The sequence below is a fragment of the Callorhinus ursinus genome, unplaced genomic scaffold (genome assembly GCF_003265705.2).
Source record: "Callorhinus ursinus isolate GAN/ISIS: 27379988/994484 unplaced genomic scaffold, GSC_fseal_2.0 scaffold15, whole genome shotgun sequence".
NCBI lineage: Eukaryota > Metazoa > Chordata > Mammalia > Carnivora > Otariidae > Callorhinus > Callorhinus ursinus.
This window is the reverse complement of record NW_027397077.1, coordinates 41,835,044-41,859,755: the sequence shown is the minus strand read 5'-3', so window position 1 is coordinate 41,859,755 and position 24,712 is coordinate 41,835,044. Positions and strand designations below refer to the sequence as shown.

Sequence of the window (24,712 nt, the reverse complement as noted above, 5' to 3'; positions counted from 1 at the left end):
ATATCTGTACCTGAAATCCAGGCATGGAAGAAACAAAAGAAACCATTTATCTTAGAGGGTTAGGAAATTCTTAACCTTTATTTTGGACTGCTGACACCCTCCCTCCCCACTTGAGAATTTAACGAAAGTGGTGGACTCTTGACCCAGAAAAACATACCAATCTACAAACACAATTATTTTATGCTGGGGTCTCCTGAAGACTATCCTATGATTTCAGGTTAAGCACAATTTTAGAGCATTTAAAGATTTAAAAGATTGAATTGGCTTTGTGTATTAAAAAAAAGGCTCAAAACACATGAAACAAGCAAATGACACAGCTCACAAGACCTCAAGGGCCATTACTTCTCAAATAGCTTGATATTTTTGTTTGAGCCCCACAATTCTGAACATCCAGGAAGCACCCTCGCTTAGCAGATGTGGAAAATGAGTTTGAGGGACTTAGCAGTGACACAACTGCCATCTCCACATCAGAAAAAAAAAATAGAATAAAAAGAGTATCCATTGCATAGGATTGCTTTAGGGATTAAATGAGATAATGAATTTTAAAATGCTTGACACACAGTAAGTGCTCAACAAAGGACAGCTGGCATTATTACAATAGTATGATTATTCTCATTTGCCAGATGAGCACTGAGGCCTGGAGGATAAGGCACTGCCCTATATCACACGATCACCTGGCTAATGAGAGGAGGGGAGTGGGGGATATAAAACTCTTTTCTCAAATTATAAAGCAGGTGAGAGGAAAACCTGAATACTTGGGGCTACAGGCATCTATCTCCAGGCTTTCCCCTTAGACTTCCTTTTCACTCTTTCTGGAAAACCCTCCACCCCAACCCAAATATTTTTATCTAAGCCAAAATGAAGGTATCATCTTAGAAAAAAAATCAGCAACAGCACATATTACCAATTCAGTTTTCACCTTGGGATCTGCTGCAAACTCTGGTGTGAGAATCAGCATTCTACCGAGTAAAGAAGTACTTACGTAAATCTGTCCCATACTTAAGTCCCACTTTGGGCACCCAGCCCTTGCTTCGGAAGTAATGGTATGCCATGTACGTAGTCCTAAATGTGGGCTGAACTACCGTGAAAGCTTTCCAGAGCTTCATGATTGTTAAAGGCTCCTAATGTTGGTGAGAGAAAAAAAGGGCATTATTATGTATGTATTCGCTTTGCATTCAGCCAGTGAACTGATATCTACACCAGGTGTGGCACCGAAGCAGTCAACACACACAGCGCCCATGACGGAGGGACTTCACAGAGGACCTAGGCCTGTGCTGTCCAGTGTGGCAGCACCAGACACGGTCTGGAAGGGAGATGTGCCTCAGGTGGAAAACACACACTGAATTTCAAAGACTTGGTAGGAAAACAAGAATGATATGTTGAGTTAAAGAAACTCTGTAAATAATATGACTTTTTTCTTTTAACCCCTTCAATGCAGCTACCAGAAAATTTAAGACAATGCATGTGGCTCTTGTCTGAGGCTTATATTCACGTCTATGAGGCAGCACTGCTCTGGGAAAGGCCTCCCTGCAACAGCAATGTCTGAGATGAGGAGGAAGCAGCCAAGTGGAAGGGGGCAGCGGGGGGACCGGCGACAGTGTGGGGGAACCTGGGGGCAGTGGGGGGGCTGCACAAGAACACACACAATTCCTCCGGGCAGAGGAATGAGCATGTGCCGGGTGCTCGAGTGTGACAAGTCCACCATAGCCAGAGGGCAGCACATTCCAAACATTTCAGTGACCCAGGCGAGTAGCTACTGTATGTCAGGCCACATTCAGAAAAACCAAAACATGATTTTGTAAAAGCTTAAAAAAAAAGACGCCCCATTTAGTCTTTGAAACTAGAGAATTTATCTCATGGCTTAAATGAATAATCTAACTGCTTCAAAGAGAATTTTGTTCCTAACAAAGGATATGAAGAGACGGAGAATGGCTTGGTTCAGAGAACATTCAATTCTCCGGCTGGTTTAGGGCTCAGTCAATGAGACCTGCTCAGTTTGTCTCAGCCTGAGACTTTAAATCCATAAAAATGAGCTAGAGTTTTTTTCTTCTTTTCTTCTTCTTCTTCTCCTTCTTTTTAAAATTGTTCCTAAGGTAGAAACTCCATACATGTGTGGCCTTTAAATCCCAAAGCAAGGAAACATGCAGCTCCCCTGTATTAAGCAACGGTCTTGTAGGGAAGGCTGAACTTCCAATATGGAGCGCCCATCATGTTTCAGAGGCTGAGGATTCTAGGTAGCAGTGGAATATTCTCGAGAATTTCAGCTAAGACCCAGGAGGGGAGGCAAGGTGGGCTAAGAATGGCCACCATCTGGGAAAGTGAGTCACCTATCAGCTGATAGCTATTTTCAAACCACTGGAATACTCTTAAAGAGAATTTATATAATTAGAATTTGATGAATGATAAAATTATGTACTTCCAAGAACAGAACAAAATATGCTTTCTCTGTTCTATTTATTGTTCTGCTTACCTTTCTCTTTTTAATTCATTTGAATTATTTGGAATAGGTATTATATTCACATGGTCCAAATTCACAAAGTATAAAAATGTACAGTGAAGTCTCCCTTTCTACCTGTGTGTCCAGGCCCCCAAAGCCTCTACCAGAAGGTAAGCAATGGTGTCAGCTTCTCGTGGAACTTTCTTCTAAGGGCAGCAGGCTACAGTACAGACTCACAGGCTTTGGAGATACCTTCATATAGTTTCAAGTACTAATTCTAACCAGACTAGCTGTGTGACCTTGGGTGAATTACTTACTTCCTCTGAGCCTCAGTTACCTGATCTGTAGAATTCCTACCAGGCAGAGGCAAGGATGAGAAGTACCGCCTGAAAGGTACCCAACAACACACAGCCTTTACCGAAGCAGGCACTGGCAGTTTTAATTTTTAGTACTGTTCTGATACCAATTTCCTGATCATCATTTAAGATATTGCTCTTCTCCTAGTCTCTGGGAATGAATTTCAATCTGAAAGAGTCAAAGCTGGCTTCTGCCTTAATAATCCCAATTCAGGGGGTGCCTTGGGTGGCTGAGTTGGTTAACCATGTCACTCTTGATTTTGGCTCAGGTCATGATCTCAGGGTGGTGAGATCGAGCCCCACATCGGGATCCACACTCAGCATGGAGTCTGCTTGGGATTCTCTCTCCCCTTTTCCTCTCCCCTCCCCCCCACTTGCACGTGCTCTCTCTCTCTCTCTCAAATAAACAAATAAATAAAATCTTACCCCCCCCAAAAAAAATCCCAATTCAGGGCCCAAAGCCTAACCCTAGAGAAAAAATTCAATTCCAATTTTATTCAGTGAAAGCAGGTGCATTTGTATTACAGCAATATGAAAATCACTACAGCCTGTTTTCAACACCAGGAAAATTTTCAGTGGATTTTATTTAAATATAAGATCTTACCTTCTCATAGTAAATACTCAGACATCCCAGAGCATAGACCAGGAAAAAGGCCTAAAAACAGAGCAAGCAGAAAATGTTCATTAGAAACTGTCCCACATTCTTAAGAAATTATTTTACAGATTGATTTCTCTTTGCCTTAAGTACAAATTAATGTCCCTAAATCATCTTCAAAAAATGGTCACATATTTTTAACATAAATGGTTCATGCAAATTTTAAGGATTAAAAAAAATCTAAGAAAATATGAAAGTGACAAATTGATTAAAAATCAGTAAAAAACAAAGTATTTGTATATTTTCCATGTATTTCCTCTTAAAAACCACATAGCTAAACTGAAAAATGATGTAAATAGTTGTAATAATAGAAACCTTTCCTCATTAGATTTTCCTCTGTAAAATTAAATAACCATATCAAATTGAGAAAAAAATTTACACAAAGAAATATAGAAATTTGTGAAAACTGGGCAGTGTAGATTTGGCTTGCATAACAAAACATGAGTTACAACCCTTGTTGTAAAGTGATTTCCTATTAATCCCTATCCTTCCATGAACTTCATTATACAGTAATGTGTTTTACTTGCATGGGAAGGCAGGAGGAAAAGCAAAGGAAGTCAGTTGTAGCTGAGTAAAATCACACTTAGATAGAAATAAAAATAGCTTTTTTTTTTAAAGATCTTATTTATTTATTTGACAGAGAGAGCGAGCGAGCACAAGCAGGGGGAGAGGCAGAGGGAGAAGCAGACTCCCCACTGAGCAGGGAGCCCACTGTGGGGCTCGATCCCAGGACCCTGGGGCCACGACCTGAGCTGAAGGCAGACTCTTAACTGACTGAGCCACCCAGGAGCCCCAAAATAGCTTTTTTTTTTTTAAGTTTATTTTTTTTAATAATCTCTACACTCAGCGTGGGGTTTGAACTCCCAACCCCAAGATCAAGAGTCATATACTTGACACCAACTGAGCCAGCCAGGTGCCCCAACTGCTTTCTGATAAAAGTAAGACAACGCCAAGCATCAATACCACCAAACAGGCCCTGCTGTTCACTCTATTTGTAGAGGGGGGACAGGATCCACGTTTACACTTAAACAGACTTATATGAGACATTGGTGTGTCGTAGTGGCTAAATGGTGGTATCAGTAAAACTGGGGTAGTTTCTTTATTAACACGAGGACAGAAGATTATAACCAAATGAAAACCATTCTGCTGCTGCCACCACGTGGCACAGACGAGGGCCCTCTTACATAGTGTGGCGACAGAGATGCGGTCCTCAGCCCTGAGCCTGCACATTTTTGTTCAACAGCATGGTACGAACGACCAGGGCTTACTTAGCTTGCTTCCTCACTGCCCCAGCACGTACAGGAACAAACCACAAGAGGATTTTAGAGAGCACAGGCTATGGAAGTGTAGGGGGTTTCAAGCAGCAACGAGAAATAGCTTTCTGATCCCCAGGATCAGGAATTGCCTGAACCCACCCCGTCATTTTCTCCTGGCTATATCTCATGGCACTTCTCTTTACAGCAGTGGTTCTCAAAGTGTGGTCTGGGGATCTTGGAGACCCCAAGACCCTTTCCGGAGGTCTCCAGGTCAAAACTATTTCATGATAACAACACAGTATTTGCCTTGTTCCTGCTCATTGTCTCCAGAGGCTCCAAGACATGTGGTATCACAACGGACTGAATACAGAAGCAGATTTGGGCATCCAGCTGACTTCTATAAAGCCAGACCGTAAGGTGACTGGCAGAAGCAAAAAACTGCCATTCTTCTCACTGAATTTGTTCTGTTTTGAAAGAATATAGTTCCTTTTCATAAAATTTTACTTATGCTAATGTATGATGGATTTATCATCATTATCTTAAAATGAATTAAAGAATATTTAAATTTTGTTTTAATTTACGATTTGGTAAACAGTGACAGATATAATTCACATAAAGATGTTCCTGGGATCTTCAATAATTTTTAAGAGAGTAAAGTGGCTTGAGAACTACCACTTTAGTTTCACTCAGCTCTAAACCTAGAGCTTCTCTGAAGATGCAGGTGACCCCACTTCTCTAGGTCCTAGCCACCACTCCCCGCCTGGACTTCTCAGAGGCCTTTCCGCTCCATGCATTCTCCACGGCAGCCAGAGCTTTTTCCCACATGAAGACCACGTGGCTCCCATGACTAAAACCCTCCAGAAGGCTTCACGGCACTTTGCTTCCCACTGCCTCCAGTCCCTGCGAAATCTGACCACCACTCTTTCTGGCCATGTTGGCTCCATGTCTGCCCCTGAACACACTAAGCTCATTCCTGCCTTTATCTTTGTAAGTGCTACTCCAGGATCTGGCACATTCTGCCCCAGACTCAAAAGTCACTTTTTGGAGAGGTCTTCCCCTCCACCCTCGTTAAGCAACCCTCATCCTGATCATCTTCTTCAAAACACTTTTGTCTGAAAAGATCTTTCTTACATACATCTCTCCAACTTGAATGTGAACTCTATGAGAGCAGAAACTCTGCCTGCCACTCCCCTGGCCCGGAAGGGGTTCTAGCACATGGCATCTGCTCAGTGCTTGTGCGGAGAGAATGGACCCTGAGTTTAGGACACTGCCAGAGTCACCGAGAGCAGGTCTCTGCAGGCCTGGCTCGCCAGCTCCTTTCTCCTCAGGTGGATGCTATATGCCCCACAGTCCCTTGCAGCTACTGGTGACAGCCTTCCCAGGAGTCCTACATTCTTATTTTGACCTTTTGTCTTCCTGTGGCACACAACTCACTAATGCAGAGTACCACTGTTTCTCGGATGCACACAGATGGTGGCCAGAAGGCGCCACGGAGGAGACAAACTTGGGTCCTCAAACAGCCAAGTGCTTCCCCTTTCGACTTCTCCCAGCTGTCACTTCTTGGTTCTGAACGGGGCGACAGGGAGGATGAACTCTGGGATTTGGCAGAGCTGGGCTGAAATCTTCATTAACAGCTATGCCCTTGGAAGTGTCACTTAAGCTCTCGTACCTCATCTACAAAATGGGGATGAAAATGCCTTATTAAAGATCTAATGGGATTAAGTCTCATAAAAATTTTAAAAGGCTATGCAAAGTACCTAACTGCTCAATTCATTTTAGTTTCCCCTCCTTTTAAAACACCATTTAGATACTGTAGCCTGCAAAAGTTCAATCCTCTCCTTGCCAAGCAAGAGACTCCTTCCTGGTGTCTGTTAGAATTTAAGTTCTTCAGAAACTTTCCATTATCAGTAAACACAGGTTTCTCTAAGAACTGATGAAACCAATGCCTCATTAATATTTATTGGCCTAAAATAAATGGCTTTTATGAATATACACAAACTGCTTGTAGGCACTTATTACAGATGGGGTGGATCTTAATTCAACTGAGTTGGCTTTATTTAGAATTAAATCATCAGAAGACTGGGGCCTTTCTGCACCGGTGCCCCAGTGCTGCCAGGACCAGGTCAGACCCCTGGTACATACTTGTAGAGGTAGGTGATTATGTCCCTTGAGATCTCATTAGTAAGTTTTTACTAATGGGAGAGTTTAACAGTGGTTTTAATGTCATCACTAAATCTAGTTAGGTCCCAAAGCATCATAATGGAAAAACAGTTCTCAGTAACAGATTTCTAAGAGACAGATCTTTAAGTCAGCTGTGGTATTATCATTCCCAAGGCCCAGAAAGAACTGCTCTGAATCACCACAGAAGGGCTGCCCGTGTTCCTGATGGATATTTATGGAAACACATTAAACTGTACAAGTGGTGCACCAAACACAGGTGATTCATTCAGAGGAAATCTGCCAAAACAGACCTGAGAGGCAGAGCTAGGTTTAATTGCACATTCCCTGAAAACTGCAACACCTCTCTGGAATGTCCTCAGAAACCAAACAGCTTCCAAGAGTGCAGAGCAACCTCATCTACTTTCCATTACTTTTGTCTTTCTTCAGGGAGTGTTTGGGAGAGAGCAGCAGACAGCAACACCTTTTTTTTTTGTCAGTAAAAAGCATCGCATGGAACACAACTGGACCTACTGGAACAGTGAGGTTGGCACCTAATGCTCTCTCTCTGCCTACGGCTGCCACCTCCCAGAGCTGAGATACTGGCCAGGCCCTCCTGGCCTCAGCCCTCCAGCCCAGCCTCCTACTGATGCCAGTTCCAGTACCTGCCCTTCTCTGACGTAGCGCCCGCGGTACCCCAGTGCCGCCAGGACCAGGTCAGACCCCTGGTACATACTTGTAGATATGCCCTCACAATCTAGCCCTCCCGTGTTGCCATCCAGGGCTGAGCTGCATGAAAGAGCCTATGCTGTCCAGTGTCCAACTGGCAATCCCCTATTTATTTATTTTTTTTTTAAAGATTATTTATTTATTTATTTATTTGACAGAGAGAGACACAGCGAGAGAGGGAACACAAGCAGGGGTAGTAGGAGAGGGAGAAGCAGGCTTCCCGTGGAGCAGGGAGCCCGATGCGGGGCTCGATCCCAGGACTCTGGGATCATGACCTGAGCCGAAGGCAGACGATTAACTGACTGAGCCACCCAGGCGCCCCCCCCCATTTATCTTTTAACATCTACAGATATCACTGACTCTGTGAAGTCTTTCCAGCTAGCTCACATCCCTTTGGACTCTACCAGTTTCTGTGCAAATTCCCCACCTTATATGCATCCATTTAACAAATAATTATTAAGCACGTGACAGATGTCAGACACTGGGTACAAGGATACTAAAGGAGCAACACTGGCACAAGACCACATGGAACGTAATTGTTTCCTGGGCTATCTTTAGGACCAGAGCCATATTCTGTTTACTTCTGTATTGTTAGTACTTAGCCCAGTGCCTGGCACAGAGTAAGTACCCAGTGAACATTTTTGCAAAATACTGATTGCAAAAGAAAAGGTTCCAACTAGCTACTTAATAGCATTTACAAGTAATTTAATAATGATAACAAGAAGAGCAGACACTAACACTTACTGAGCGTTTATATGTATCTGGCACTGTGCTGAGCCTATTACATGGGGTAGTTAATTCCCAGAAGATCTTATGAACAAGGTATTCTGTAACCCTCATTATATAGAGAAGAAATCAAGGCCCAGAGAGCTCAAGCACCTAGAAAAGGGGTATCTACGGTGTTGTCCAGCAGAAAACTTCCTATGATGATAATGTTCTACACCTATGCTGTCCAATACATCACCACTGTCCACCTGCGGCTGCTCAGTGTTTGAAATGTAGCTGGCACAATTGAGAAGCAGAATTCTGAATTTTGCTCAATTTTAATTAGTTTAAATAGTCACATGTGGCTAGTGGTTACTGTCTTCGACAACAGACTCAGCTGTCTCATTTGTAGAACGAGGAGATGTAGTAAATAAGTCCAAACATCCTTTCCTGGTCCCACAGTCTGTTCTTTGTACGTTTGGCCTCACTGCAAGGAAGTACAGACAAGGAAATCCAGAGAACATGGAGACACAACTACTTCTCTGTGGATGGGCCCACGAAGTTACCAACGTGGATGCAGTCAACAAGCACTCCCTGAGATCCATGTCTACACGGAGAACAGTGCTAGCCTCTGCAGGAGCTATCAAAGACAAGCAGGAGTGCTCCGGGAGAGGAAGAACACGAGACTGAGGGAGGGGTGCAATCCTCCAGGGCAGAAAGGACATTTCTGTGCACAGTATAAACAAAAGCAAAGGAGGGCCTGAACACATGAACACAGGATGGAGGAACTCTAAATCAGAGGGAAAATTTATGATGCAGTTTTTAGAAAGTCACTTTCAGTTAACTTTTGGGAATGCAGCTATTGCATTAAGAGAACATGTGTTAGTAATTCTGCAGAAGGAAATATCTAGAATCCATTTATGTAATTAGCAGCCATGACATGACTTGAAGCATGCATCATAACTTATTAAAAGCTGGTGAAACTCCAAGAATACACTAAAAATCACGAACTATACACTTAAAATGGGTGAATGGTATGGTATATAAACTGTATCTCATGATAGAGGAAGACCCCTCATAATCTTAGACTTAATGAAATGAAGGCTAAGGAGTGAAATTTAGGCTGGCCTACTTTGGAAGCTGCCTATGGTCATTTCAATACCATTTGTAATGTTCAATTACTGAATACTCAGTAATTACTGAATCACATACAGAATTGCATTTACAAGTGGACCGCATTACAGGTTGCCTGGGCCCTGAGACCAAGAGCTGAAAAAGTAACATGCAGGAAACGTACCTCTTCTAGGCTAAGTTGCAAATACTCCAAGATCCTATATGGATTTCTTCTGCATACTAATCTCTTTTTTGGTGCCAACTGAAAAGAAATAAAATACATACAGAACAAATGGAAACACTACATACTACATAGAGCAGACTGCATTTTAAAACAAACATTTTTCTTACAAATTTCACAGATTCACATTTATTGGACTAATACGTTAAAAATATTTTTTTATTATTATGTGGAAAAAGAAGTTTTAGGTTTCTACTATTACCATTTTGATTTACTTCCTTTCTATGTTCCCCATGAATTTTTCCCACAGTTGTGATCCTTTCGCTAGCTGAATTTATATACTTCTTTTCACCCACACTCACAAGTGTGGGCCTAGCTTCTTTATCAGGCTTCATAAACCCCATTCTAAAGGCTAGATAATATTTCTTCAAACAGGTGTTTCACATACTACTTAGCCATTAGACTTGCTCATTTTTAGGTATTACAGATAAGTCTACGGCAACTGTCTCTGACTGTGCACCCCTCAGTGGAATGGCTCTTGATCTTCCCAGTGCTTCTCCTGTGCTGGCTGATCTCCCTACCCAAGACCCCCCGCACCACAGCTACACTCAAGACTATGTGTAATTACCACAGCACTTCTTTTTCTCCCACCCAAGGGAAAGATTATTGTACCTGCTTTGATTTACACATTTTTTTAAAGTTAAGTTATTCACAAACTTTGAGGTTTTAGTAGAAATAGCGCTCACAGCCACTGAGCCACCAGGGCTGGGACCCAGTGCCTGCTGGCTAGCCCCCGCGGGTCTCACCACCTCTCACATACACTGGGCACTTAATGTGGGCTTGCTACCAGTTCTGAGTAAGGGGCATCCTGGCTAGCCCACATATGCCATGGGCCAGAAACAGATGGCTCTGGAGGAAGTGAGTTATTTTCTTCTTCAGTTGATCCTTGAACAACGCGGGGGTTAGAGGCGCTGATTTCCTGCCACAGAAAATCCGTGTATAACTTCTGATTCCCTCAAAACTTAACTACTAATGGCCTACTGTTAACTGGAAGCCAACAACATAAGCAGCTGATCATCACATATTTTACATAAGTATTATATGCTACATTCTTACAATAAAGTAAGCTAGAGAAAAAAATATTAAGAAAATCATATGGCAGAGAAAACACATTTACAGTATTGTACTATATTTATCAAAAAAACCCCAAAACACCAATCCGTGTATAAGTGGATCCATGCAGCCTGAACCCCTGTTGTTCAAGGGTTGGCTATACTTACTTCTTCACTTGGGGCACAGTCCTTCTCGTGCACATCATACACATCTTCCTCCACCAGCACGAACTCATCACCAGGCCCCTTCTCTCCAGTGCAGAGGAGACCTGCTTGCTGGCTCCTGTCCCCAGGCTGAGTGTCAGGTAGGGGGAGGAGAACGTCTTCTTTGCCACAAGGAACTTGGGGCAGGGGGTGGTGTTGCAGCCTGGGAACCTCCACCACAGGTTCATCCAAGCCGTTTGGAGCGAGCAGGTCAGGCCCAGGGCCCTCCTGCAGGCGGTCTGATGGCTTGCTGGGACCGTCCCTGTCAACTGACTTTCCCACATCCCCATTCATCACAGGAAGTTCCTCTCTATCTGCGGAACCTTCCATTTCGGAAACCGTTTCAGAGTTCCGCTCATCATGCCACTGAACTTCTTTATTCCTTTTTATACCAGGATGCTCGAGTGGCTTTGTGTAATCCTGGAGGATTTTCTGCACTGTACTCCCCTCTTGCCCCTGTCTTTGCATGAGCTCTGCGGCCCACTCTACGCTCTGCCGATACCTGCAAGATGGAAACGCTGTCAGTAATACATTAACAGTTTATAGCAGTTTTTCTCAGTAGCGGGCTATAGGTAAATGTCTTCTTTATACTTTCTTGTGTTTTCTAACTGTTCTGCAATAAGCATGTGTTACTTTTGTTTTTATTATTAGAGCTTCATTTAATTTTCTTATTTTGAAAAATAACTTGACCCCAGTTTGACAAAGTATGAATATTTATGTACTTTAAAACTGGTGGGCCAAATGATTTAGGTAAATACAAAGAGAATATGGTCATCCTCTGTCAGGATTTCTACATTATTCTTAATTTTGGATATCACATTTTCAGAAAAATTTGTTCAATACTGGAATGCAAAATGAGAATTTCAATAGGTATTTTTCACAGTACCTACTGAGGTCTCCACTGCGTATGGCAAGAAAGGATTACATGCCACACATATGGCCAAGCATCCTAGCAGAAAGGGCCCTTTTTCTCATAATAATTTTCGAAGTGCAGTTTGATGAGGAATATCTGCTTCGTTCCTCAAATGTAAAGGCAACCCCCGAACACTTCCCAAGTTACAAAAAGTCACAGGTAACACAACAGGGTTCTGTGCAAGTGAGACCTCCAGCCTGCCAACACCGCTGGGACACCTCCATGTGGCATCAGGCTGCCATACGGGAAATCTCCCATTTCAGCAGGAGAGCTAAAGGCAATGTGAAACTTGAGCACTTTTGGCCTCTACCTCCAGCTGGTAGCCTGGAAAGCACCTACGATGGCACCGTTTGTGGGAAGACAGAGGTAATTTTACTCTTCACCTTGAGTATTTTGCTTTGTGTGTGGATGGCTGAATATTTCATAGTTTATAAACTGTGACATCTCACACGCAATTGAACAAGGAAGCTGGCCTCTGCTGTATTTAAGATTTGTAGCTGCTTAATCCTGACTCCTCAGAAGAATCTCCAAGCTGTCCACACCTTGTTTATCTTATGTAGGGATGAGCATGCCTTCCTGTTTATTGGGAACTGTATCTTAGCTTTAAAGAGTAAAACCTAGCAAGGCTACTCTCACACCTAAGAGGCAGACACCATGATTGTATGCATGAATGCATATTGCACGTTTCATGTTCAGCCTGACTCTGTCCCTTGTAACAATGTGACAAAACCAATTACTTAACTTCTTTGTGCTTGTTCCCCCACCCATAAGATAGGGTAATGGGACTACTATTGTATGAAGGGGTTATGTATTACTTTTATTTTTTATTTTATTTTTTTAAGATTTTATTTATTTACTTGACAGAGAGAGACACAGCGAGAGAGGGAACATAAGCAGGGGGAGCGGGAGAGGGAGAAGCAGGCCTCCCGCCGAGCAGGGAGCCCGAAGTGGGGCTCAATCCCAGGACCCTGGGATCACGACCTGAGCCGAAGGCAGACGCTCAACGACTGAGCCACCCAGGCGCCCCAGGGGTTATGTATTACTTTTAATAATCAGAATAAAAAATGTAGTTGATCATACAACGGCAGGGTGTCTTCCCGCCTGTATGAAAAGTATGGCCACTGTTGCACACAGTTAAAAGAACTTTCGTTTGAGAGATCTAAAAAGAATCTTTGCTCTTCATACCACCTACAGCACTGGCCTTATAGGCCTCATGGATCTATAAATCTCCTTTATTTGAACACAAATTTTTGTGTCAATATGTATCTTTCTGGGGAAGGGATCCCCAACTTTCATCAAATTCCTTGACTCAAAATATGTGAGGGAACCACTGAATGAAAGGTTCAACTATTGCCCCTTTGAGCAAAACTGAGAGAAAGAGCACACACAGGCTACTGCTCTGCTCTCTGCAATAGGGTCAAGGGAGATAAGAGTTCAAACTCTCATTCCATCATGTTCTTGTACTAGCTACACGACCCTCATGAGGCTCAGCTCCTCATCTGTAAACCAGGAGTAACCATACTGACATCACGGAGTTGTTGCAAGGATTAAAGGAGACAAGACGTGGACAAGGCTCAGCACATAGTAAGTGTTCTATAAATATTTGTTACTATGATTGTGGGCTTTTTAGGGGGAGAATTAACAAATAAAATCATTTTGACTCATACATATTACATTACAAAGTACAAATAACATTTTTAATGAATGGAAATGTACACCTTAATTAACTGCTCTGCAAGAGCAGGGGCACCCCTGTGGGGACAGGCACTGCACCAGATCTGGGTTCTGGAGTTGCCTCTTTCATGATTCCGAGCTAAGCCACTTAGCATCCCTACACCTTTTTTGCTCTTCTGCAAAAGGCCAGAATCACACCTGTATTCCTGCCTCATAATGACCTCAGATGCTCATTTTATGGAAGCTCAAATGAGACAGTGGCTGCAAAAGCATGTGGAAGAAAGCCTCTGAGAAAGACTGGTGATGAAAACAGCCAGATACACAAATGACTAAGACATATGGCATATGAGTCACAGAGCAGGTGTCCTCTCATTGGCTGACAATGCTTTAAAAAGCCAAGTCCTGCCGCGATTAACCCCAGACACTGCTGCAGAAGCAGCAGGAAGAGAAAAGTGGAAAGTAAAAGTCAGGAAACATAAGGGAGAGAGTGGCAGGGGAAAAAGGTGGCAGCTATGATTAGTAGCAGTAATGAGACTGGTGAAAAGCAGACCCGTTTCGGGGCCACCAGACTACAGAATGGTGGAGCATCTGAATACGCCTCTGTTTCTTCTGTCTCTATGGCCTCGAACACACTCTTCCACTGGCATGGTGAACATCCCTCTCCCTCACCTACTGATTAATGCCTACCTATCATTAGAAGTTCAGAGCAAAACAGTTTTGAGGCAGTCTGCTTAGGTCCAAGTACTGCCCTTAAGCAAGTTATATAACCTCCTCTGGTTGCGTTTCCTCGCCTGTCAGATAATAACAGGACCTACACCTCTAGGGGTGATGGGAGGACTTTAGGAGATAGTCCACAAATGTGTTATCAGCACAGAACCCTGTACATGGAATATGACCAAGCAACGCCAGCATGTACAACCACGTTGTTGTTCTCACTATGTGTCAATTCCTCTGAAGCTGAGCTGCCTCATCTGAGCTGATAAAATGAGATGGAAATGACTACGCCTACCACAAAGGCTCCTTGAGATGAACTGAGATGGTCAGGTAAAGCATCCAGCTGGTAACTAGCACCGCAGGAGCAACCAGTACCTGTGGGCTAGGACGGTGATCGCAGTAATAGCTCCCCGTAACATCTATCACAGAAGAGTGCAATTGTTTACTTCTCTTCCTCTCCCACCAGACCGTAAATCCCTCGAGAACAGGGCGAAACCTCTTCCTCCTCTTGTATCTGCAGCACCTACCCAATGCCTGACACTCAAGCACCTGCAGTAAATGCTGGCTGAACAGAGGACTACAAATGAGGAGGGAGGGACCAGCACTCCCCTCACGGCTGGCCCTCCAAGGACACAACCTACATACTTCAGTCCCCTAGGGCATCACCCAAGGGTCTGGACGCTTACCTCCAGAGAGGATTAGATGGAAGGTTCTCATCACCCAAGGACAACTATTGTTGGAAAACGGCTAATCAGAGTGAATTCACTTGAGAAAGGGATCGGAATTTCAGAGGGAATAGTAAAGAAACAATTATAACAAGCACGTAAGCTGGAAAATTAACTTAAAAATATAAAAATGAGCCCATTTCTTTGAATATTTAACAATTTAGATTGTGACTGCAATTGTTATGGCCAAATAACTAATCAAGTATTGATGGGGGGGGCACATAATTTTCTGACAGAACTGTCAGATATGGTTAAGTCCTAACACTTGGCATCTGTAAATGTGACCTTCTCTGGAAGCAGGGTCTTCGCAGATGTAACCAAGTTAAGATGAAGTCATACTCGAAGGGTTTCCTTATAGAAAGAAGAGGGAAATTTGGACAGAGACACATAGACATACACAACGGAGACCTCCATGTGATAATGGAGGAAGGAGCCTGGAGAGATGCATCTATAAGCCAAGGAATGCCAAAGATTGCTGGCTACCATCAGAGGCTCAAACCAGGCATGGAAGATGGAAGGATCCTCCCCTAGAGCCTTCTGAGGGAGCACAGCCCTGCTGACATCTTGATTTTGGACTTCTGGTCTCCGGAGGTATATGACTAAATTTCTGCTCTTTTAAGCTATGGTAGCCCTAGGGAACTAATACAAAGATCAATAAAATGCTTGCAGTGTTATTACTGTAGAGCTTACAAAGGGATAACTTCAGGCAGGTGACAATCTCCCCCATCCAGAACCTCACATACTCAAACTAGCTTGACGTCATGTCAGGCCCACTGCCAGCCCAATCAGGATGCAGTTCTGAGGGGCAGGCTTCTGCTCTGTTTCTGAGTCCTGCTGTTGACTGCAGCTTTACTGCAGCTACTCCTCGGGTGGAGGCCCTGCCAGGTTCTCCGCAGGCCCCTCCCACAGACTAGAACCCTACCCCCACACCCAGCCTGCAGGTACAGCCACAGCAGCCACTGAGATTACCCTGGTGACACTGCCCCCAGCCACTCCTCTGGCTATGGCATTACCGAGCACATAACCGAATAGGAGCTGTCATATTCTGCCAGTATGTGCTAGAAACAAGATGGAAAACCATCGGGAGTTTCAATATTTTTAGAAGGCTTACAGAAGAGATGCAACTTGAGCTGTCCCTCAGCGACAATGAGGATTTAAATGCATGAATGTTTAGTCCACAAAATTCCACCAAGGGATCAGTAAGTGTAGGGGCTGCAGAGAGGAAGCAGGCATGGTCCCTGCTCTCCAGGAACTGACAGTCTAAATCCGGGTGTGTGACGGATGGCACGGAGAGGGGCACCAAGGCAGATTGCGTGGGAGCCGGAAGAACAACCCCAACCAACGGAGGGTGGTGGTGATGAGAAAACCTCCAGGAGAGTGACATGTAAGCTGGATCATGGAATGGGCAGCGAGAGCCAGGCAGTGTGCATGCTTTGGGGCGGGGGGGTGGGGGGGTCAGGGGAAAAATCCTGGGAAATGGGAAGAGTGTAAAGAAAAGCCAGAGGAGGGGCGCCTGGGTGGCTCGTTCGGTTAAGCGGCTGCCTTCGGCTCAGGTCATGATCCTGGGGTCCTGGGATCTAGCCCTGCGTCCAGCTCCCTGCTTGGCCGAGAGCCTGCTTCTCCCTCTCCCTCTGCCTACTTGTGCTCTCTATCGCTCTGTCAAATAAATAAATAAAAAATCTTAAAAAAAAAAAAAAAAAGCCAGAGGAAGGAACTGTGAGTGTATGAGTGGATAAAGAAGAGCCTCCGTGGAAGCCTCTTTCTCACCCTGCAAGTATAGAGCGAGTAAGGAGGACAGGGGAGGGGCCAGTTCCAGACCTAAGTATAAGCATCTTAGCACTTAAAGACATACACATCAGAGGTTAATTGTTCATATTTTGGAAGGAATTCAAGTGGCAAAGGATCTGGCCTAGGATTATTTAAAAAAATTAACTCAGTGCATTTCAGATATGATTTGATCCACATTCAGTTCAGACATAATTTTCAAGGACACACCTACTACCAAAAAAAAAAAAAAAGGCGTGACCTACCACATTGGAAAAGGTTATCTATAAACAGATCTGATTTAAGCCATAATTCTGGCCAAGGTCACCACGACTTACTTCTTTGATGTGATTATAGGCATTTGTGTCTTCATATCTGTAACAACAAAAAAGTTCTGTTCAGACAAATTTTCCCTAAGGGAAAAAACACACTGAAAATCCAGAAAAACAAAAGGAATTTCAAGAATCACAAAATCACACATCTAGAAGTCTAATCTTGCCCAACCAGCAATGGCATGCTTTATGTGCCATCATTCCCAGAACCCCCCCCCTGAACCCACTGGAAGGCAATGCTGCCTGTTCACGGTGCTCTTGCTGTGCCCAGATGTGACCCTGAAATCCTTCTCAACACTGCAGCTTGGCAGCAATGGCATGCAAGAGGAAAACCCCCTGCAACCTCTGAACTTTCAGATGAGAGTATTGAGGTCCTAAAGTTATGCACCTGACCCCCATTTTCCCATGCTCTTTAAGGCATCTTCAGTCAAAGTGCCCCACGTGTACCTACAAAAACGGTTGTTGAATTTCATGGCAGTGTTACTTCTGGGTGTAGACCTGGGAGTTCTGGGCTCTAGTTCTAGTTCTGGGCATCTGGCTGGTTGAGCCTTTCTACCTTCAATGTTGTTTATTGATCACCTGATGGTGTGGGTTTTAGTCCTCACCCTCCTCCACTCTGCCTGTGGGCAAGTCGTTTCTCCTTACCCAAACTCAGCCTTCTCCCCAGTGCAGTAAAGGCCTGGAATAGATGATCATCAGCTTTAAAAACCCTAGGAGTTCACAGACTCCTACCTCCTTAGGAATTTGTCAGTTTTCTCTGTGTCATGACCTCCCTCCTCTGGTAATCTAACAAAAATGACAATTTACTGAGTTTTACTGACAGCCATCCATGTGCCAAGCACTAGAGATACAGAAGTAATAAAGTAAAATCCCCTCTTCTTGAGATACTCACAGTCTGGTTGGGGAGACAGACCAGAAATGACTGATTCTAACCCAAGCTGATATATGACCAAGTAAAGGAGTATAAAAGGAGTGCTCACTTTGCCTGAAAGGCTTAGTAAAAAACACCAAGGAGGAGGAGTAACTGAGCTGGGCTCTGAAGAATGAGTAAGAGCTCACCAGGCAGACCAAGGGGAAATAGGCAGGGGAAGCCATGTGAGGCTGAAAGAGAGTAAATGCGTGACAGGTTCATGGAATGGCAAGCAGCCCAAGGTGGCTCTAGTGCCGATGAGTAGAAGAGAGTGCACAGACGGTGGAAGATGAGGCTGAAGCCAGAATTTGAAGAACCTCCTCAAATGGACATTTGAGACTTACTTCTTCAGGGCAGTCCACAAGCTTAATTTCTGCTTCCTTGGCATAAATTCCTTTCCTTCAAATTTCTATTACTGTCTAAAATGTAGTTACTACACAGATCAGGAAAAGATTCTCAGTTTTTAAGATCATTATACTATTTGAAAGCTTTTTGTTTCTGGCCAAATATTGGTAACTGCTGAAGCTGGATGGTGGGGGTCATTATGCTATTTTTTTTCCCACTTTTTTCCCCTTTTTGAAACACTCATTATGAAAAAGTTTTCAGACATACAAAAGTAAAGGGAACAGTATAAGAAATTCCCATGTTGCCATCCGTCAGCTTTAACAATTAACTCATGGCCAATCTTGCTTCATTTGCCCTTCTGTTCATTTCCCCGTCCCCAGATTATTTTGAAAAAGATCCCTCACATTCTATCACAGCATCTCTAAGTAGCTCATTATGTATTTCTATGCAGACTTAAAAAATGAAGAAAAAACTTGTATAAAAAAAGGGGGGCTGGCTGGCTCAGTTGGTAGAGCATGTGACTCTTGATCTTGGGGTTGTGAGTTCAAGTCCCACACTGAGCATAGAGCTTACTTAAAAAGATGATAAAAATTAAAAAAAAAAACAAAAAAATTGCAATACATTACTTTAAAAATTAATATTAATTCCTTAGCCTCATGAAAATCTACGGATTGTCTCAATTTTTAAAAGTCGGACTCAAAATCCATAGAAGGCCTATATACATTACAACTGACTGATACATCTGAAGTTGATTCTAATATATGTTACCCCACCATGATTTTCTTCCCTGTAATTCACTTACTGAAGCAATGGGTTTTCTGTCTTATACACCTTCCCCCGGTCTGGCCTCAGAGGATCACGTCCCTATTGTGCTGTAAACATGGTGCTCATCAAAGGAGGTCACAAGCACCGTGCTGTCCTTGAACTGCTCATGGATAGTCCAAGAAGGGCCTGCACCAACCTTTAAGCAACTGTCTCACGCAGCACATTGCTTAGTTCAGCTCACCTTGTTTTCATAGCCAGATTTTCATGGAGAGGGAAGCCATAGGTAAACAGCTAAATAGTATGGGATCTATTTCCATTCTGGTGCAAAGGACTTATCTTGTGACACTTCAGTGACACTTGTGACACTTTAAGTAGCACTGGCTTAATAATTCTTTGACCCTGTTTCCTGTAAATTGGTGGAACTAGAGGCTTGATCACATTCAGGCTCAGTATCTTGGGCAGCCTCCTTCATGGGTGGTGCTGTGTGTTTCTCTTACAAGACAAAAAAATGTGTTGTCTCTTTGTATGTCATCAACACCACTGACGATCAATGCTTTATTAGAGGATGCAAAATGGTGCTATTCTCATCCATTATTCCTTGTTTATTAGCAGGAATCTTCCATAGAGAGAAATCCCTCACTACTCAGTGACCCGGAGAACAATTCATGTTTACTAATTTCCAAAATGGTGAATCCTCCACAGGTGAAGGTACATAGTGTACCAGCATAAATTAAAAGATTCACACATTTTTTGGGACATTATTACCAATGACTGGATTTTAAAACAAATTGTAGGATTAATCCTTTTTGTTTATTTTTTTTAGTAAGAGAGAGAGGGAGAGAGAATCTTAAGCAGGCTCCATCCTCAGCGCGGAGGCTGATGTGGGGTTCAATCTCATGATCCTGAGATCACGACCTGAACTGAAATCAAGAGTCAGACGCTTAACCGACGGAGCCACCCAGGGGCCACTACAGTATTACTCTCATTGATGCTCAAATGTTTCCCTCTTTGGTCTGGGAAGGCACTTCTGAAACAAGCCTAGCAGTTTTTGATAAGCTTCCTTGCTTCCTGGTATAGATGTTTCATGTGAAAATCCTGGCTCTCAACCATACCAACATAATTAATCATTTGCTTTTTCACACGATATACATACAACAGTCAGTTGTACCAAGCTATCACCTATAAAATAATTGTTGAAAGCAATGTGAAGATTATTTTGCCACTCTTCCTTTCTTTAGAGTATAGGGTAGGTTAATTGCACTGATGGCCCCAATTCTTCAGGTCTTCCACCTGCCAAACACCTTGACTCTAGACCAGTTGGAATAACAGCAAACGTGCTATGAGCAGAGGCCCGAAAAGCACTGGCACACTGGGGCTTGCTCATGACCCTCCACCATAACCATGAGAACATGCCTGAGCTAGCCTGCCAAGGGATGACACACATGGTGCCCCCTGCCCCTCATCTCAGTTGAGACCATCCTAGACCAGCTGACAGCCAACCAACAGACAACCAGACACTAGTAAGTCCAGCTAGATCCGTTACTGGACTAAATCCATTAGAGCAGCTAGCTGATCTCCATAACTAACCAGATGGATGAGTACATCCAGCCAAGATCAGCACACCTACCTAGCAAACCCGTAGACTTGTGAGCAATTTGGATGCTGCTGAAAACCACTGGTTAAACAACACTGGGCCAAGAGAGAACTGACACAAAGTCTAGCCTATTAGGATTGAACCTCAAGTTACCACGTTTTACAGTCACTGAAAATAGTCCTCAGTGTCTACACCACCAACTTGATATATAGGTTCAGCCTTTTTTTTTAATTACTTTTTAAAATTTAACTTTGTTTTGTAATCATGTAACACATTTACAAGGTTCCAAAGTCAAATTTATAAAGTCTCACCTCTTTCTCCATCCTGTTCCATATCTCCCCCATAGGCATTAAAAAGAATCTATGATTTATCCTTCCTTAAATTTCAAAAATATATTTATTATCCCCCCACCTTCAGATAAACCATGGCACACTATGCAGACTCCCCCTTTCTGTGCTTTCTTCGCTTAGGAATACATCCCCGTAATCCCTCATTCTTAGCTCAGCTCCATGGTACTTTATTATGTGAATGTAGTACGGTGTAGTTGACTAGTCCCCTCCTAATGGACATTTGGGTTGTTTCCAGTCTTTAATATAAGAAACAGTGTTGAGATGAATGGCCTTGTGTGACTTCTTTTCATATTTTTGCCAGTGTATCTTTCAGCTAAATTCCTAGAAATGGAATTGCTGGGTTAAAAGTAGATGCTTATACTGGTACAACTGGATATCCACGGGCAAAACACTGAAGCTTGACCCCTACTTTACATCACATACGAGAATTACCTCAAAGTGGATCAGAGACCTAAATTTGAGAGCTGTAACTGTAAAACTCTTACAAGAAAACACAGGGGAAAATCTGCATCAGTTTGGATTTGGCAAGGTTTCCTAACTATGACATCAAAACCATAGGTAATGAAAGAAAAAAACAGATAAACTGGACTTCATTAATATTAAAAACTTTTACCACTTCACACTCACAAAGATGGCTATCATAAAAAACAAACAAACAAAAAAATCCAAAACCAGAAAACATCAAGTGGAAAAACTGGAAACTTTGTTCACTGCTGGTGGGAATGTAACAGGGGGCAGGTGTTGTGGAACACAGTTTGGCATTTCCTAAAAAAATTAAAACAGAATAGATATATTTGTATCTATTTGTATCTGTAAAATGCAGCAAGTCTACTCCTAGGTATATACCTAGGAGAAATGAAAATATATGTTCACATAGAGACTTGTATATGAACATTCACAGCAGCACTATTCATAACAGCCCCAAAGTGGGAACAACCCAAATGTCCATCTTTGGATGAATGGATAAACAAAATGGAATTATTATTCAGGATGAAGTTTTTTGTTTTTTCTTTTAAAGATTTTATTTATTTATTTTGAAAGAGAGAGAGATAGCGAGAGAGGGAACACAAGCAGGGGGAGTGGGAGAGGGAGAAGCAGGCTTCCCGCTGAGCAGGGAGCCCGATGCGGGGCTCGATCCCAGTATCCTGGGATCGTGATCCGAGCCGAAGGCAGACGCCCAACAACTGAGCCACCCAGGCGCCCCAGGATGAAATTTTGGTACATGCTACAACATGGATGAACCTTGAAAACATCCTGAGTGGGAGACACAAAAGGCTTCACAAGGTATGATTCCACTTATATGAAATATCTAGAATGGGCAACCTCACAGATACAGCAAACATATTAAGGTGACCAGGGGTTAGGGGGAGAGGAGAATTGGGGGGGGAAGCAAATGTATATATAGTTTTACCAGACATTGCTAAATTCCCCCCTGTAACAGTAGTACCACCTACATTCCCACCAGCAATACATGAAGAGTGTTTTTCTGGGCCTCCCCAAGGAGAGTATTGTCAAACTTTCGGATTTTTGCCAATCTGATCGCTAAAATGGTATCTTAGTGTAGGTTTAATTTGTATTTTTTCTTACAAAAAATCCTAATTATGTTTCATCTGCTGGCATTGGTTATGTAATCACCATGAGACTTCCTTAGACAAACACACTAAAGTAAAAGATTTTTAAGGTAAAGAAGGCAAGTCAAGCAAGTAAGAACTACACACATTAATGTTTTAACAAATTCATTAATGTTATGGTTATTGTTGTAAATTCTAATCCTAGAAATAAAAAATATAAAACTCATTTTGCATACAGGTGAAGAGGTACTTATTTACTAGTACCTTCCAAGTGCATAGTACCCTGTTAGTCAATCTTTAACAACAGAAAAATCTGAGTAACACTTTCGATAACTCCAGAAATTAGATAAAACACATTTTCACCAACCATCAAAACCCTTTCACCTTGATTAGAATTATTCTAGTTGCTAGTTTTAGCAGTAAAATTGCCACTGTGCATGTTATGTCTTCTCCAGAGAATTTTCCTTTGTAATCCAAAGTTTAAGATCAAAGATGAATTGCGAATGTTTTGGTTTTGGTGTTAGGATAAAGCTGGCCTCATGAAATATTAAAAAAAAAAAAAAAGATCAAAGATGAAAGAAAATAATTTGCCAAAAGTTAACTGAATGAGGCACAAATTTACCTTTCCACTTAGCAACGAGCTTAGGATCTGAAATTGTGAAGTTTGGACGGCTTCTAGACAGGATACCTTTTCCAAAATAACCCTTCCAGGAAAAGAGAAAACAAAGTTCATGTTTAGTTACCAATTTTTTAGCTGGGGGAAGACAACTATTTGAGTTAACAAGAGATTCATTCTATTTTCCTTAGCTTTACATTTTCCCTCTGATTACCTAATGATTACTAATGAAGATCTTAGCATTATATCTGATTGTATGAAGAGTTCTAGTAAGTTTTCAGTACACCTTGTCTGTCTTATACCTGATGATTTCAGTCTGGGTTTGTTAAGCTAAAGGCAATGGAACAGGCAGAGGCAGGGCCTTGGCTTAGACCCCATATCACCAGGATCAATGCCACCTGCTGTATCCCACTTTGGGAAGCTGGCTACAACATATCTATTTTACATAAAATGTTTAGAAAGGCCCAATTTAGAGAGGAAGTACATCAGTGGGTGACATGGGCTGGGAGGAGGAGCAGCAATTAAGTGCAATGGCACAAGGGAACTTTTTGTGGTGATGGGAATGCTCCACAACTGGAATGCGATGGTTGTTGCACAACTCTATGTATTTACTACAATCATTGAATTGCACATTTACAATAGGTGAATTTTATGACACTAAATTATACCTCAATAAAGCTATTTAAAAAATGCCCCCAAGTTGGGGCACCTGGCTGGCTCAGTTGGTACAGCATGTGACTCTTGATCTCAGGGTTGTGAGTTTGAGCCCCACACTGGGAGTAGAGCTTACTTTAAAAAAAAAAAAAAAAATGCCTCCAGTAATGAACTGGCGATGGATGGAAAAAAAAAGAGCAAGCAAGTTACCAATCTCAACCTGAATTTATTATGGGCGGAAAACAGCAAGAACTAGAACCTGTCCTCATCTAAGAAAAGGTCCCCAAACAAGAGATCACAGATAAGGAACCAGAGTACATGCCGAAGCCTTATCTGTCCATGAGCCAGAACAATATGCCACTCTGTGTTTACCTCTGGAGATGGAATGGGAGTGGGGAATTTTTACTTTTTACCATTACATTTCTGTAAATTGCTTGACATTTTTTATGAACATGCATGGATTTTATTTTTTTATTTTTTTTTTAAAGATTTTATTTGAGAGAGAGAATATGAGAGAGAGAGCACACGAGAGGGGGGAGGGTCAGAGGGAGAAGCAGACTCCCCGCCGAGCAGGGAGCCTGATGCGGGACTCGATCCAGGGACTCCAGGATCATGACCTGAGCCGAAGGCAGTCGCTTAACCAACTGAGCCACCCAGGCGCCCATGCATGGCTTTTATAACTGAAAGACAAGAAAGGCCAATGCACCGACCCTACTTTATTGTTGCAACGCGGGTTCAATGGTGGGGGAGTCTTCCTCGTTAGCATATGGCTTCAGGGCACCTGATTCAAATTGTGCAGTTCCTCTCCTACACTGGACTGAATGGCAACGAAAGAATATGGGTCAATGATGGTTTGCTTTGGGGAGTGGACGGGGGGGGG

The 24,712-nt window shown here is 42.8% G+C and overlaps 1 protein-coding gene across 5 annotated transcripts in view; it reads right to left on the bottom strand.

The window, feature by feature from the left end:
• TSEN2 (tRNA splicing endonuclease subunit 2) overlaps nt 1-24,712 on the bottom strand; it is a 67,945-nt gene that overhangs the window by 37,351 nt on the left and 5,882 nt on the right. For all 5 annotated transcript variants that reach the window (XR_012380958.1, XR_012380959.1, XR_012380960.1 and 2 more), the window contains exons 3-8: nt 23,185-23,266; nt 17,034-17,070; nt 10,870-11,407; nt 9,593-9,670; nt 3,398-3,448; nt 983-1,121 (exon numbers count right to left, since the gene is read on the bottom strand). Coding sequence is in view for 2 of the 5 variants with exons in the window: in XM_025885458.2 (XP_025741243.1) it covers nt 983-1,121; nt 3,398-3,448; nt 9,593-9,670; nt 10,870-11,407; nt 17,034-17,070; nt 23,185-23,266 (925 nt within the window). In the remaining 3 variants the exon portion in view is untranslated. The remainder of the gene's footprint in view (nt 1-982; nt 1,122-3,397; nt 3,449-9,592; nt 9,671-10,869; nt 11,408-17,033; nt 17,071-23,184; nt 23,267-24,712) is intronic.